Source organism: Rhodnius prolixus, unplaced genomic scaffold (genome assembly GCF_049639745.1).
Source record: "Rhodnius prolixus isolate KJV_2025 unplaced genomic scaffold, Rpr scaffold_8, whole genome shotgun sequence".
Lineage (NCBI taxonomy): Eukaryota > Metazoa > Arthropoda > Insecta > Hemiptera > Reduviidae > Rhodnius > Rhodnius prolixus.
The window spans coordinates 38422695-38440144 of NW_027411593.1; the positions used below are offsets into that span (position 1 = coordinate 38422695).

The 17450-nt window shown below is 35.0% G+C and overlaps 1 protein-coding gene across 5 annotated transcripts in view; it reads right to left on the bottom strand.

Moving 5' to 3' along the window:
* The window catches only part of ec (ubiquitin specific peptidase echinus), a 167146-nt gene that overhangs the window by 35065 nt on the left and 114631 nt on the right, over nt 1-17450 (bottom strand). The window contains exon 1 of one of the 5 annotated variants that reach the window (XM_074122802.1): nt 552-729. The exons of the other annotated variants lie outside the window; for them this stretch is intronic. Within the exon in view, the coding sequence (XP_073978903.1) occupies nt 552-608 (57 nt within the window). The 5' untranslated portion in view covers nt 609-729. Of the gene's footprint in view, nt 1-551; nt 730-17450 lie in introns of those variants that run through there. 5 annotated transcript variants of the gene reach the window in all.

A 17450-nucleotide genomic window follows, 5' to 3' on the forward strand; every position in this document is an offset into this window, starting at 1 on the left:
TGTGGGGCTGATGTATTTGAGTAGGAAACACATTACACAAATACAAATAAATAATAAATTTAAATTATTATTGGTTGACTTGGAAAACTGAGAGATTGTAAAGCAAATTAGATAATTCAGACGCTGAGAAAATCATGATCTTTGCATCAGCTGAATGAAACAGTTGAAACAAAATAGATCAATTAATCTCCCTGCCTTCTTATATTAAAATTCATATGGTTTCCTTAAGTTATTAATGTACAACCTGTTGAATTATTCCACTAGCCTTAACGAGCTATAAGGGGAACTAACTTTATATGATACACAAGCAGCAAAAACTACCATCTTGAAATCTCAATTTATTTTATACGAATCTAAGATTATTTTAGTAAATATTTTTGAAACCAAGATTGAAGCCGTAGATGTTGGTAACAACAACAACAACAACAGAGAGGTTGGTTTGTGTTCTGAGTGTAGTAAGAAGAGTATAGATGGCGCTAGGAGTAGAAGTGGGAGGGGCAGTGTTAGTCCCACAGATTGCAGTGAAGGTAGAATACAAAATGTTTTTTTACCTTAGAAATTTGAAACAAAGCCTTCTTAGTCCTGACACGATCCTTCATCTTGATCATTTAATACACGTAAAAGAGTTACACAGCAGTTACACCAATAAAAGAAATCATTGTGCTAATATAGAGGGGACAAAAAACTTGAAAACGGACGGACGGACACACTGTACGGCAGTCAGTTGTTTACTAGCTTGGGGACCAGCGAGGAGATCCGCTTGGATAGAGGGGAGAGGAGAGGTAACAGTGTAGTTACCTGTATAGTAGTAGGTGGGGGTTATAATACAATAAACCAGGTAGGGCTGTGTTGGAAATGGAGACTAAAATGGGAGAGCGCACCACACTGTAACCAAGGAAGGTTCACCTTTATTTTATACACAAGATTTACTTTGGTTCTAGGAGAAGCGTTTTCTTCTAGTTTCCTGCTTTGAGAGGGAAAACAAGGCAGTTCGGAAAAAATTGTTTTCTATTTTTACTTATTTTTAGACGGACAAACAGTAAGGGAAAGGACGTTTTTAAAGAGATTGCTGGAAGAAGCTGAGCGTTTTTTTACCCATCGCGTAGTTTGTCTCTTTTTCTCAAGCCACTTTTCAGCAATACCCAAATTGTTATGGGTTCAAAAAAAAACACGCAGCTTGCTTTGGGGGAAAAAAAACGCTAGCGTCAACATTAAATCTTGTCTCCAGTTTGAAAGTCTTAGCATTGTTTACTTGAGTAAATGAAAAGTTTTACCTAATATACTGACTACTATACGTATATTCTACTTTTCAGTATCAAACAATATTTAGTCGAGTTTTGTCCCCTCTTAAGTAAAATTGTGCGGGATGCTACTGGTTTAAAATTACTGGAAAAGTGCATTGAAAGTAAGGCTAGACCTGGAACTCTCCGTTTTCCTTCGCAAAAACTGTTTTTAAGGGAAGCTATAGAAAGCTGTGGCTTCAGCAAGCACTAGAAAATTGGTAGGCGGTTTATTGAGAGTACTTTTGTTCTACTCACAGTTAGGAGGCTGCAAAAAGTTGGATTGGTTCCTAAAAACCTTGTTGGAGCCCATTTTGCCCGAATAGTCATCACGAGGCTTATCAAGCATTTCGATTTTTTTTTAAAAAAAAGCGAAATAAAGGTGGGTATAACTATAAAAATTCAGATGGTCAGAGAAACAGTGAGAAACAAGTTTCTTTAACTTGGCCAAATGGCTAAAAAAATATTTTAAAATATTACGAATGGCTTAAGAGGGAGAAATGATGACTTGGGTAACAAGGTTTACGTCATAAAACTAGTCGAGAGGCCCTAGTAGAAGATTATCAAGGAACTGGCTTAGACCTGGTGAGACCCAGAATCCGAGTCCAGTCATCACTTGCGCTTTAGAGTTACAGCTCACTGACAGTGTTGCCAAAAACGAGCGAACATTGTCCCGAGCCTGGCAATGCACTAAAAAAAAAAAAAAGAAAAGTCAATGGCCTCAGTTGATCCTTATTAACGAGGAGGAAAGAGCCTAGATCACTTTTTAAGTGAAACAAAGAATTCTTCACGCTTATGTTGATGGAACAAACCACACAGAAATGGGAGCTTGCAAATACACGACTATAGATCAACAACTGGACAAGCCACAGACGGACAGCACGATAATTAGTGGTGGATATGCGAAGAATCAAAGAAGGGAACCAAAATAATAGATAGGAATGTTCCAGAATATAAGGTTAAAAGAAGCTCGACATTGGCAAGTACCATATGGTTTACATTAATACTAAGGCAGGCTTAGAAAAAGAAAAAAGTTACAAGAGTCTGACGGTCAAACTGTAAGTGACTGACCGCAGAATACCAAGAATTAGTGACGTAAATTGCACATGATTTCCAAAAAGAATACTTCCTTAGGAATATATATGTACAAAAAAAATCGTGCACTATTACAGGATACAGTGGAACAATACTGCAGCACTGAGATGGCCTTACATAGACAGGAACCCTCTATAGAGACGTACGCTGAGCTCACGAGTTCAGGGAGCATCTTCTACGTCTTACTCCATTGTGATGTTCATTATGTCACGATGGCAGGCTGGTTAATACCAAACTCCCATCCCCTCCAGCTCCAACAAGAGTACGAAACAAAAGATGAAAAATGAGGTTAAAGGTTGCTGTTAGTTATTACAGAACTATATTTTGTACCTTCTACAAAAAAAAGAAGTCTTCAATAACCAACCGATATCAGAATAAAATCAAAAGCAAAATAATGATGTTACAATAACTTGTAACTCTGTAAAAGAAAACACTTAAATATCTCACAATTTTTAATTAGGCTAGTTTTTACAAAACATTGAATTCTTCTGAACGTTCATCTATCCTATCAGGATGTAATGTATTAAGCTGGTAAGACTGTTTTAACTGCTTATAAACAAGTGTAAGGCAAGGTTAAGGTAGCACAGCATCTTCCAGCTGCAAAAAGGGATCAAGCGAGAACTATTGTCATCTTGTTTATTCAACTGTACCCTGGAGAATGTATGTGGAACTCAAGAATGGAATCCCTTAGAACTGAAGCGACAAGAAGTGTCTGAACACAATTTAAATTGCAGTTGAAATCTTCTCTCCTTCAATTTAAATAGTTATGTCTTTACTTAAATTTTTAAATCTTTTAACTAGCCGTAAGAAAAAGTCTTCCTAACTACTATGGACAAAATTATAGTTTACAAGTAAATTTAACATTGTACGTATTAGTAAAAAAAAGTCGTGTGAGTATGCATGTTAGAAGTTAAATATTAAATTGTAAATAAAATCATGGGTCAGTTGTGCCGAAAATTGCCGACAAAAACCGATCGCCTTCGGCTTGTTAAAGAGAAAAGAGAATAATGTTATATTAAAAAAGTACGGCTAAGGCTAGATGGGTTAGAGATCAAGTAATTCCTAGAATTTTGCTCAGTCTAACCTATCGGGCCTTGATAGCTTAGGTTTGGACTGACTTTACTATACTGCAGTGTGTTTATTCGCTATATCTCGGGAACGAAGAATCGCAGAATGTTCAAATTTGGTATTTCGTTTAAGTGACACTACAGGAAGCGACTATTAATTTTTAGTAAAAATTGGACCACCGGAAATACCACTTTACTGAATAGATTTTTCACTTTTTTAAACTTTTTTAAAAAACCGCTTCTCCGATTTTTTCCAAACTTGGTATAATTATAGCTCACAAATAGTTCTACAACTTTTATAGGAAACATTTTTCTCTAATACTTCGATTAAGGCCACTTTTGGGGGAGGGGGTGGTAGGGCAGTCAGGTAGAAGGCCAGTTCCCAGTAATATATGGACTTACTACCTCATTAAACATTAATTAGAATTAAATTTGAAACTAAAATTTTGTATTTGAAGAAAATTGGTTTAACCGAAAATAAAACGTCACTAAATTCAGTTTAACTTCACTTAATCTAAATAAAATCTGATACACAGGAAAATCCACAGCACGCTGTTCTTTTAAGAGCGGACACGCCATCCTAATTTTTAAGACCTTAAAGGTTATGTTTATTATTTAAATATTAATCGAACAGCTGGCCGACCCTTTTCGCAAGGTTGCCAACTAACGCTTATAAAAGTTTAAATTCCCTGCATCACTAAATATGTTTGTCTGTCCATTTATTGGATCCGTATAAAACTGAACGATTCATGTGGAAATCAGTTATGTATTTATTTTCCATTTCTTTTTAAACTAAATTTTCTAGTTAAAATCACATTAAAAAGAAAAAGAAAAGAAATAGGTCAAGCGAATGAATACTTTCTTGTTTTGCAAAGAAATGGAAATTTTGGTACGAGTATAATAAGCCATGTAAAATTGTTACCATTCATAACTAAAACCTCGTCGAATTAGGATGTTTTTTATTTTTAAACGCTAATCAAAACTTTCCTCTTCTAGCGTCTATTCTACACTTTGATAACGATATATCTAGGTTTTCCCACTGCTTTAAATAATTACCTTCTCTTACTGATTATAAAGAGCAAGTATTGCAATCAAGCAGTTCCTCTATTTTGTATTTTCACCGGAGATACACAATTTCAGCAACTTGTGACGTAGTTCTGCCTTAAAGTGCATCTTAAAGTATCTATCACCACATAATTCATACACGATAAATTGAGGTCCTTCATTTTGAATGAATAGTTTATGTATGATTAGTGTTTTTCATTTTTTTAAATTATTTTTGTCAGTAGTCATATTGATTTAATATTCTCTTTGATTTTAAGAAGTGGGTTTATTCCTTTCTTTTTAATAATACCAACTTATTTTAATTAATATTTAATTTACCTGTTTTCTTTTCTATTTTATTTTTCAACAGTATGGGGGTTAAGTAATTGATTTTGATGCCTATTTATATTCATTTTTATAGAAGATTATGATTAGGGAACGGATTCGTATGTATTTTCATATTTTTTTCTAGGCAATTTACAGACGTTTTTCAACTAGAAGTATTCATACTGACACTTTTTAAGCCGTTTGAGTCTACTTTTATTTCACATATTTCCACATATTTGGATGTTATCGCATATTTATACATATTTGATTAAAATAAATAAATATTTCTACATATTTAATCAAAATATGTACATATTTTTTCATATTTTTCATTTTGGGCATATTTTCTTAATTGGGAGATGGTTGACAGGAACTGTGAACCACAGTGGGTACAATGGTTATTGTAATTTACACAGAATGCTGCTAAACACTGACGGGCACTTGTTAGTTCTTTGAAGTTGTCTGACGTTGTCTGTTCTTTCAGCTCGTTCGTTGAAGTGTCCAATTCATTTCGTTCGGTCACTTAGTGTATTCTTTTTTGGGTGAAATGCCACGAACATCGGCCTCAAACAAACAACTGGTTGCTAAATATCTTCGCGAGTTTCCAGCAGAACTTTTTCGAAGTGATGGAGACATTTTGTACTGCACAGCTTGTGACAAGCGCGTTTCTTGCTCTCGACGTTCCCAAGTCACCCAACATATAGCCACCGGATCGCACATAGAGAATAAAAACAGAAAGAAAGAGAGGACGTCCTATCAAGCCTTCCTTACATCTCCATCATCAAGTAAGTCTACTCTGAGTACAGATCTGTGTCGGGCTTTGGTTAGAGCAGATATCCCTTTCCACAAACTTAAAAATCCTCATTTCAAAGGATTCTTGGAGACCTATATTGGGAAAAAAAATGCCTGACGAGAGCACTCTGCGGAAAAACTACCTGGAAGATATCTATAAAGATTTCATGTGGTTGCAAACAATTTCGAAGAGTGAAGTTTTCAAAATTGAACATTTAACACATCTTTTTATAAATAGTAAAAATGTTCTTTGTTGTATAAATCATTATAACTTGTAAAAACAAATTATTTTGTTCCTAATAAATTATTATAAATTGTAAAAATATTCTTTTCTTGTATAAATAATTATAACTTGCCCCCCCCCAAAAAAAATCCATTTTCATAAAAAAAAATGTCCAATTTACTTAAATATTCCAGAAAATATTTTAAGAAAATCACATATTTTCCACATAATTGACGAAAATAAATGCATATTTTAATTAAATATTTGGCATTTTTAAATACATAAAAATCCGTTCCTTAATTATGATTATTATTAATTATTATTATTACTTTTACTTTTTTGTGTATACGAGGGTCGTTTGAAAAGTCCGTGCAAAAATAAAAACTACTTAATTTTTTGGGGTAAACCTTTTTTATTTTTCAACATAGTCTCCTTTTAGGCTTACACACTTCGTCCAACGCTGCTCTAGTTTGTTGATCCCTTCCGAATAATATGATTTGTCCAAGTCTGAAAAATAGCCATTCGTTTCTGCAATCACCTCCTCGTTTGAATAAAATCTTTTTCCTGCCAGCCATTTCTTCATATTGGGGAACAAATAGTAGTCCGAGGGAGCCAAGTCTGGAGAATAGGGGGGATGTGAAACGAGTTGGAACCCTATTTCCATTAATTTTGCCACCACAACTGCTGAGGTGTGAGCTGGTGCGTTGTCGTGATAGAAAAGGACTTTTTTGTGGGCCAATCGTGGGCGTTTTTCTTGGAGCTCGGTTTTCAAACGGTGAATAATATGCACCTGTAATAGTTTTACCCTTTTCCAGATAGTCGAGAGGATTATTCCTTGCGAATCCCAAAAGACAGTCGCCATAATCTTTCCGGCCGAAGGAACGGTCTTCGCCTTTTTTGGCGCAGATTCCCCCTTGGTAACCCATTGTTTAGATTGTTCTTTGGTCTCAGGAGTGTAGTGATGTATCCATGTTTCATCCACAGTGACGAAACGACGCTTAAAGTCCTGCGGATTCTTCTGGAACAGCTGCAAACCGTCCTTGCAACACTTTACACGATTTCGTTTTTGGTCAAGCGTGAGCAATCGCGGCACCCATCTTGCGAATAGCTTTGTCATGTCCAAATGTTGATGCAAAATATTATGTACCCGTTCATTCGAGATGCCCACAGCACTAGCAATCTCACGCACCTTCACTCTTCTGTCATCCAACACCATATCATGGATTTTATCAATGATTTCTGGAGTAGTAACCTCAACAGGGCGACCAGAACGTTCAGCGTCACTTGTGCCCATATGGCCACTCTGAAAATTTTGAAACCACTTATAAACTGTTCTAATCGAAGGTGCAGAGTCACCATAATGTTTATCAAGCTTCTCTTTAGTCTCCTGAGGCGTTTTGCCTATCATAGAGTAGTGTTTAATCAACACACGAAATTCTTTTTCGTCCATTTTTTTGAAAATCACTCGACTTCCTCGATTCAAACGAATGCCAAACACAAAGAAATAGACCGATCTGGCTGAAACTTGGTGTGTGTTCTTCCAAGAGATGCTACTAACTAAACATAACCTCGATACGCGCCAGTGGTGCTATCTCTCTGTCAAACGACCCTCGTAAATACTGCACTCATTTGTATGGCTGAGGCTTCACAAATAAATAAATTAATTAAAATAATTCATACACGAAAAATAAGTTTTATTACTCAATTTAGGTGCTAAACTGGAAGCCGACGAAAAGTTTTTAAATAAATAATTAAATAAATAAAAGTAAAATGCATTTTATTACACCGAACTTCCGTTTTTTGGGGGGAACTTCCAGATATCTTACAACTTTTTTGTTTTCCTTAGAAAATATATATTTTGGCGGCTAAAAAGACGTAAGTTGATGACGTTGTCCATTCTGCCTGAGGGCTATTATAGTGGCCGTAGTTTTTACTACGAACTTACTACGCGACATGCTACAGCGACGTAACAAAGATGATGGCGAGTAGGGGGTGGGGAGGAGAAAAAACCGGTTTCTTACTATAACTTTACTATCCATTTTGAAAACATGGTGCTGCTATCAAGGTGAAACTTAGTTCGGGCCACTTAAGGAGGTTGGTGGGGGCCAGCCGCCTTCTGACCTTTCTATTCAAGTAGGTTCATATTTTTTTTTTCTAAGTATCACCCACCTATATAATACTTGGAAGCGTGCACTATGTCCTCGAACTTATTTCGCCGTGATATATGACAAACATTAGGCTGGGGATTTTGTTCCATTTTTGTTCTTCGATCTAAAAAATAGGAGTGGTACTTTAATTACATCTTTTACAGCCACAAATTGTAACGAACTGTTCGTTCTGGTTATTAAAAACTAATTTAGCCAATAGACAAAGGCAAGGCAAAGTACATTAAATTCTACTTAAATTTGGTGCAATGGCGCAGCTAAATCAAATTAAAATGTGTGATGCACACACGCACACGTCCATCTAAAGACAATAATTTTACGTCCGATTACCTGATGTCTTAATACTTATCTACCTGGTCCCAAAGTGGAGCCTATTTAAAACATCAAATTTCCCAAGCTTCCCAAGCTTTACCATTTCTGAGCTGTGCTGCGCTTAAACACATCAGTTTTTAAAAAATAACTTTTTTCCGGATTCAAGATTCCTGTAAAACGGACACTTCCGGTGTAGGAATCGAGAAGGTCGAAAGGTCGAAAATCTGCAAGGACCCAACATCTTCACTAACCTAGTAAGAGCTTATTTACTTCACTTTTTATCTTGATAATTGATTATAAAAATACAGGTAGGTAATTCTATCTACACTGATGGACAAAATTAACGCACCACCCTTATTTTTTTTATTATTTCCAATTTGTGCAAATTTTGGACTTTCAAAATATTGTTGGCTGAAAAAATAAGCCATTTGTAACTACGGCCATCTGAAGAATTTAGGCCTATTCTCACCTCATCGGTAAAGAGAACTCTCTTCCAGTTGTCTTAAGTCCAATTCACATGTTCACGTGCAAACTGTAGCCTGGACATTTTGTGAACTGTGGTAAGGAGAGGACCACGAGCAGGATGTCGGGCTCTAAGGTTTTCTTTCATTAATTCTTCTTCTAACAGTCCTGCTGGAGATGGAAACATTTCGGACTTGCCTTATGAGACTTTTTATCTCATTTCTCGTTATGCTCCTGTTTCGCAAAGCTAGGATGTACCTATCGTCTCTCTCTCTCTCTCTGCTGAACATCTCTTCTTGAATGACCTCTTGTCTCCCTAAATCGCTTTAGACAAGTGATGTAGTCAAAAACAAAAGCGGAAGATAGTTTATTTAATTCTAACTAAACAAAAACTGAATGGTGCGCTAATTTTGTCCATCAGTACATATTAATAGAGGGGAGTCAATTAGGCGGCCCCCGGGGTAATTTTTTTGAGGCCCACTTTGTTCTGAAATAAAATAAAAATTGTTACGAAGCAAATAGCGCTTAGGGTAGATCCAGGCAATAACGTACTCACAATTTCCTTTTAGCTACTGAAGACGAGTATACACATGGCCCAGTGCCTTACCTGAAGGCCTGTGGCCGTGTATATAAACACGCTGACTCAGTTCCGGCAACGTTCTGTCACTCTCAGTATCGTGTAATGTGTAAACTTATCACAAAGGTTAAAAAAAAGAGCATTTTGGGATGTGATGTCCCAATGAAATGATGTACCTATCAAATGCCGTTTTTGCTCCTTTTCAGCAACTTTTTTTTTCTCGAAATCTATTAAATCTGGGTTTGCCAAAAAAAAAAAAAATTACAGTTATAAAGGAGGATTTGCCCTATATTTTAAAGGAAATTTGGGAATTTTCTCTTTTTATAGAAAAAAAAAATTGTCAAAGTTGGGTGTTTTTCAACGTTACGCTTTTTCGTGTAACCCTTATACAACTGTCCTACCGGGCAGTTTTAATCAAATTAGTAACTGCGATGTGGCCAACATGAATCTTGTCTCTTGCACCAAATAGCCCATGTTTTAATTGAATTTGACACCCACGCTTTAAAGTATCGTATGAAAGTAATGGTGGGGGAAATTTACCTAGACATAAATTAGGAGGGGATTATTTTGGTAACCAGCCCGTATCTCTAATTACAAACATCTGATCGAGTAAATTATAATTAAATTACTAACATTGAAATGGAACACGTAGAAGAACAAAATATTGTCACTATTAAATAATGATGTAAGAAATTAAAAAAAACATTGGACGTATTAAAGAAGAAATTGGTTGAACTGCAAACCAAAGTTTGTTAAAGTAAGTAGTAAAAGTTTTGCAGAATACAAGAGAGTGGGCGCGAAAAAAATGGCGGGAAAGTAAGTTGCCAGACGTTGGCGGGAAACATAAGGTAGAAGAAGAAGGAAGAAGGTATATAAAAGAAAGGCCAGAAGATTGTGTTTGGGTGGCTACCGCGATGTGGCGGAGATACACGCACGAGTCGGACTCTACTCCTTCAACTTGTTTCTTTCTTCTATTTTGTCTGTACATCTGTTCAATGTCTATAACAATTACGAACCTATATATTAGTACTTTTTATTGTTTACTATTCAAGAAATCAAAAATTATAAATCAAAACAGTTTAAGAGCCTTCTAATTATAAATAACCTAGTAACATCGCTTCTACATCATCATCGATTAATTAATTCTTAATATCGATAGTACTACAACATCGACAGTAACAGTTATCCTTTAATAAATCATTTAAAGGTACTCGAAAAAAGTCAATATTAATAATCAAAAAAATATCAGGAGAGAATACTTGTATGACTTTTTCTTACAATTCTCGGACTTTGAGGAAAAATTTAAGAACTAGAAAGCAACAATAATATGAATTGGAGTACTGGATTCGATTTCCGGTCTAAGCCTTGAGAATTTAATAGAAAAGTATACAGATTGTCGCCCAGTTTCCCATTACCCAAATTCAGAAAGATGCATTAAAAGAAAAATATTTACTACAGATACAAAGAAGACAGGGAGAACTCTAACAGGTGATGTATATACACACGAAATGCTGGACACGAAGGTACAGCCAAGGTAAGGGCCGACAGATGGGTAAGTTCAGGTGTTTAGCCCCATGTACTACCTGTCCCTTAAGTGCCCTTACAATTGGGGATATTGCCTTCCCTACAAATGGACTCTACCTTCCTTCTTCTATACAATAGGACCAATTATTTTTAGTTAAGTAAATGCTCTCTTAGTGTTAGAAATTCACTACTTAGACGAAAATGATCATTATTATTGTTATTATTATTATTAAAACTGCCCGGTAGGACAGTTTTATAAGGGTTGATTGTCAAAAAGTGCATGAAAAAGCGTAACGTTTAAAAACACCCAACTTTGACATTTTTTTTCTCTTTTTCTATAAAAGATAAAATTCCCAAATTTTCTTTATAATATAGGGCAAATCCTCCTTTATATCAGTAATTTTTTCCTAATTACATAGATCTGATAGATTTCTAGAAAAAGTTAATTATCATAACCATCAATTATAAATGAACGGCAAAAAAATTAGATTAATTTTTTCAGATATCAAGCAAAAGTATTTCTATTGGTAAAAGAGATGATCTGGAACGTTCTACGCCGGTGTACACTGAACGAAGTTTGTATATTCGTGACTTTACTAAGTTCACCTAGCAGTAATGACCCCCTTTAAAATAGACTTGCTCTATAAACTTCTAGACCTTGGCAAAATTTTTAGATCTAACTTCTTTCTAAGTCCCTTTTTATATTAACACATTTTAATTCTGTGTTTTAATACTACTTAACTTTGCAGCCAAGTTTTTTTTCTTGTAATTTAAGTCCTAGTTAGAAAGGTAACCATCGTAATTACTGTTCATTATTTTTGGTGACTGAATCATAGTTTCAATAGGATGAAAAATTAATGCCAGTATCAGTCATTATAAACTTTATTAGGCCGTGTAATAATAATATTTGGGTTGTCTTTAAGGAATTATTTTGTTTTCTTTATTTGTTGTGGTTTGATATGTGTTATGTTTTGTGTGTTTTTGTGTGCTGTTAGTGATGATATTTGTAGTATTTCCTCGGATGATGTTTTTCATGTTTTCGTTTAAAGGTGAGTCGCTGATGATGTATTCAATGTATTTTATGAAGTCTGTTGCAGGAATTTTGTAGAGCAAATTTAGGTCCAAGACTCAATAAGTAAGATACTTCGTCGGGTATATTTATGTTTGTATTTATTACGGCATAATAAAGTTTATAATGACTGAAACTGGCATTAATTTTTCATCCTATTGTAACTATCGTAAGTTCTTCAAAATTTAATATATTTTTGACCTTGTCTTATTCTTTACTCCTGATTTTGGGAAATATTGGAGGTGCGGTCAACAAATTCATAAACAAAATTTTGTTTCTTCATGTTAACATTAATCTCCACAAATTTTACAATACCTTGAAGAAGGTAATATATATTTACCGAAACGTTGGTATGAAGAAACCAAATTTATTTATGAAATTATTGACCGCACCTCCAATATTCCCCAAAATCATCAATTAACAACCCTTCGAAAATCAAAACTATCATTTCTTTGCATCTATTAGGGAGGTAATGCGATCGTGCCGCGTATTCTAGAAATCCTGTTTTGAGTTCTCTCTGATAAAGAAAATAAATAAATAAAGTGATTTTAAGTAAATGGCCTCTGTGTAAGTGAATGTGTGAACAAACTATCTATCGATACTATAATTCGATAGTTTTTATTAAAGAACTATGATTTTGACAATAATCTCTTGGATAAATTCAGGCTGAAAAATGCCATAGAGTTGTGAACTTTAGTGCCAGATGGTTGGAGGAGAAACAATGCCAAAAGGGAGCAGAATTTTCTGGATATCATCCTAATTTCCCTCATATAGTCCAGTCATACAGTCTGTTTCCAGGGAAAGCGGAGATTTATGCAACAGACTTGATGAATGCATTCAGGGAATAATAATAAAGAATGAGCGATAACAGAAATACTTCTAGAAGTTGGTGAAACTAATATCTCATATTGACGGAAAACGGAAAAATTTTCGATTCAATTTAATGTGTTTTCTTTGAAATATTTGAAGAATAATTAAAAATAAAAGGAAATTGAGCAGGAGGACGATGATATGGCAGGCGGAAATCAAGTTTTAAAGTTTTTTGGTTCTTTAATAGTTAGGGAACACCAAAACATTGATCCAACAGTCTATTAAAAATCCCAAAAATTTGCAGAGCAGAAATTTGTCGTTAAAATCTAGAATCATGAACAAATATTGCTCTACAATTGCTCAGTAACATCAAAAAACAAATATTCTAAAGCTAACATTCTTCAGATATTCTACAAGCGCTGGCGCCAAGTGTAAATGTAAGCTACGTTCAAAAAAAAAAAAAAAAAGAAAAAAAAAAGTCCCATTAAGTGTAAATGTCAAAGTAATGGGGAGAGGTATGTGCAAATCACAAAACACTAACAACTTCTGACCAAATTACTGTTTACCTGGAAACTGTGACACACCTTTAATGCAGAAGAAAAGTGCTAGCAAACAATAAAGACAAGGAACATCAAGACAAGGAACGGGATGAGACAAGAAATACTAGTTTTTCACAATGTAATTGATAGTTTACACACAATGGTCATTCAGAGACTGTTTTTTTTTAATGGACTTTTATTTTTTTGTAATAAATAATGAATGAGTAATTGCCTTTCATTTTCTAACATCATTGATTACTAGCTAAAAGTTGTAGCTAGAGAAAATACAGTCGAACCTCTCAATAACGGACACTGACGGGGGAAAGCAAAGTGGCCGCTATTTGGAGGTGGCCGTTAGAAGGAGGTAGGCAAGTTTCATAATGAAAAATATGGGTTTTTTCCAAACATCTATTTAAAAATTGTTTATTATTAATAGATTTAAAAACGTACATAATTGCATAATTATTTAGCTATATGATTGAAAACTACATATTATTGACATATTTAATAATTTTTATAACAATTTTTATAATAATCATCACATTTATTCATATAAGTAATAATTTATGGTAAAATTATCACCATACTATCATCTATTATTAGAAAAATAGAACAAACCTTTCGGCAAGTTGACTTTTGGCTCGATTTGGTTTTTGCAAAATCATTCCAACACATTTATTTTCTCTTCTAGAGTAAATCACTTTCGTTTGAAAGACATATCGGATAAAATAATATTGTTCGTCCAAAGTAATATTAAAAAATGATTAAAATGGTACAAGATGTATGGAGCTTATATAGGAAACTTTAGGGAAAAACCAGAAAAAAAACAAAAACTTGAGAGGGGATAATTATTTTGATCACCGCGTCAAATGAACTTTTAATAATAAGGTGGTCGTTGGTGGGAGGTGAAACATTTAATCCGTTCCCCAAAATCAATGTCCGCGGTCGCTATTTAGAGTGACCGTTAGACCGGAGGTTCTTTTATATAGAAAGTGGTATAGAGGTAAAACGGGGAAATCCAAAAACTGCCCGTAAATGGAGGTGGCCGCTAGTGAGAGTGTCCTTTATAGGAGGCTCGACTGTATAGGCAATTTGGAGGAAAAATTCTGGTTTGGTTAGGACCTACTTATCTTTTACACTTTAAAGAAATTCTTATCTAACAACCTCTGAAAGATTAACGGTAACTTTTTAAGGCAGTTTCGTTAAGAATATTCTAAGTCGACAAACTCTTATTCTCAGCTAGAAAGAATACATCGAGATGATTATTGGCAAATATTACAGAACACGAAAATATGAGTGGGTAAAAAAAATGCATAGGCGTTCTTATATTATGAAATCAAAATTATGTTTTAGCCTTGTTATACATTTAAAATGGTATAAAGTAATTGGAGAAACTGGTAGCTTAAGATAATCAACAGTTACTACAACAGCGATTAGAGATATGATTATAGTGGTGTGGGTGTTTAAATTGCTTGTAGTCTATCGTATCCATGACTGCAGATTGTCCGCCATCTTTATATAGACGTAGGCAATAACGTTCTTCTATTATTATTTCTTGTTTTAGACAACTGTCTGCCGTGAGTCATCAAATAGTCCTATTGTTGTATAGAAACCGAGTCACTTCTCTTATTATTAAATATATAAAATATATAACCAAGCATCAATTTTACAACTTAAATGTACTTATTAAAACTGTCGGGTAGGGCTATTGTATAACAGTTAATCGTCAAAAAAATGCACTTAAAAACGTAACGTTGATAAACACCCATTCTGACAATTTTTTTCTCTTTTTCTATAAAAGATAAAATTCCCGAATTTTCTGCAAAATATAGGACAAATCCTCCTTTATAACTGTAATTTTTTTTTGGAAACTATGTAGTTCAAATAGAATTACAGAAAAACGTCTTCCCGTAAATGGGAAAAAATTGGATTTTCAGAAATTGTTCTTGTTCTTGTTGTTATCGTTCTTCTTCTTCTTCTTGTTAACGTTTTTGTAAACAATGTAGCAGCCTAAACGCGCGGACCGATTTTCATTAATGAGGTGTCATTCGATTCGGAATTTCATATAGAAAAATAGTTATTAAGATATTAGAAGGTTAAATTTTGCAAGAACTCTCAAGTGGTAGTTATGGTTCCAATTTAATACCATATTAGGATATCATAAATTGTTTAGCTTATTTAAAATTTTAAGAAAATCTGTAAAGAAGATGTTTAACTTTGCAGACCAAAGCTGACTGCAGAATTAATCCGTCAAGGTCGTGGGGGCTGTAAGGATAATACCGGCCACTGCACTCTCAGAAAACAAATGCATTGCATGGGCCTGGCAGATGATAGACTTTGTAGGTTCTGTCAGGAGGAAGAGGAGGAAACGGTACTGCATGTGTTCTGTCAGTACAAAGGGCTCTTGTGGCTAAGGATGTTACTTCTCGGGGGAGGAAGAACCAAGGCCCTGAGAGCTTTACTCAGGGAGCCGCTCTCCAGAATTAGGAGCCTGATCAAACGGACGGGTCTGCAGGGCGAGCTTTAGAGTGGGGGGAGCCACAATAGATCCAAAGGGGCCGCAGTGGCGTAGGACTTAAAGGGCCGCCCTATTAGAATCTTATGTTATCTTATAAACTTCGCAGAATAGACAAAAAGGAAGATCAATTCCAAAAGGTACAAAAAATCTCCTTAACAAAACCTTACAGTTTACAAATTTAAATATAAGGGTTGATTAAACGCCAAAAGGTACACAAATCAGCAAATACCCATCATTTCATTAATACTTCTCATTGATATAATTTAAGTAATTTTTTCTGTGTAAATTTTTCATTAATACTTTTTCCGAATTTATTAGATAGAATAACCTGAAAGTACAGCAGATAAAAGGAAACCTTACAGAGACTCGTGAGGAAGACCTAAAGTAATCAATACATGCAAACTAAACTGTAGTTATCCAAACCTAAATATATTCACAAGATGGTAAATATAGGTCAAAATAGTGTTATCAAATTTAAAAATACCATTTATCTAAAATACTACAAAAAAATAAATTCCATTTCATTCGGTAACCAATTTCCAATAATTTGGGAATTTTGATTTCATATAAATTTCTTATAAATATTTAATAAATGTTTGCAGCACATTGCACAGAAATGACACTATAGAACTTCTTAAACTTTTTGCGACCGCGACCCCCTTTTTAAAGTAAAAAATTTCTAGCCGACCTCTTTCTTATATCCTAACACCTAATGATTAGGCTATAAGTCGATTTAAGGTCACATGATTGTATAATACGAGGGTCGTTTGAAAAGTCCGTGCAAAAATAATAACTACTTGATTTTTTGGGGGTAAACCTTTTTTATTTTTCAACATAGTCTCCTTTTAGGCTTATACACTTCGTCCAACGCTGCCCTAGTTTGTTGATCCCTTCCGAATAATAGGATTTGTCCAAGTCTGAAAAATAGCCATTCGTTTCTGCAATCACCTCCTCGTTTGAATAAAATCTTTTTCCCGCCAGCCATTTCTTCATATTAGGGAACAAATAGTAGTCCGAGGGAGCCAAGTCTGGAGAATAGGGGGGATGTGAAACGAGTTGGAACCCTATTTCCATTAATTTTGCGACCACAACTGCTGAGGTGTGAGCTGGTGCCTTGTCGTGATGGAAAAGGACTTTTTTGTGGGCCAATTGTGGGCGTTTTTCTTGCAGCTCGGTTTTCAAACGGTCCAATAACGATGAATAATATGCACCAGTAATAGTTTTACAGGAACGGTCTTCGCCTTTTTTGGCGCAGATTCCCCCTTGGTAACCCATTGTTTAGATTGTTCTTTGGTCTCAGGAGTGTAGTGATGTATCCATGTTTCATGCACAGTGACGAAACGACGCTTAAAGTCCTGCGGATTCTTCTGGAACAGCTGCAAACCGCCCTTGCAACACTTCACACGATTACGTTTTTGGTCAAGCGTGAGCAATCGCGGCACCCATCTTGCGGATAGCTTTGTCATGTCCAAATGTTGATGCAAAATATTATGTACCCGTTCATTCGAGATGCCCACAGCACTAGCAATCTCACGCACCTTCACTCTTCTGTCATCCATCACCATATCATGGATTTTATCAATGATTTCTGGAGTAGTAACCTCAACAGGGCGTCCAGAACGTTCAGCGTCACTTGTGCCCATATG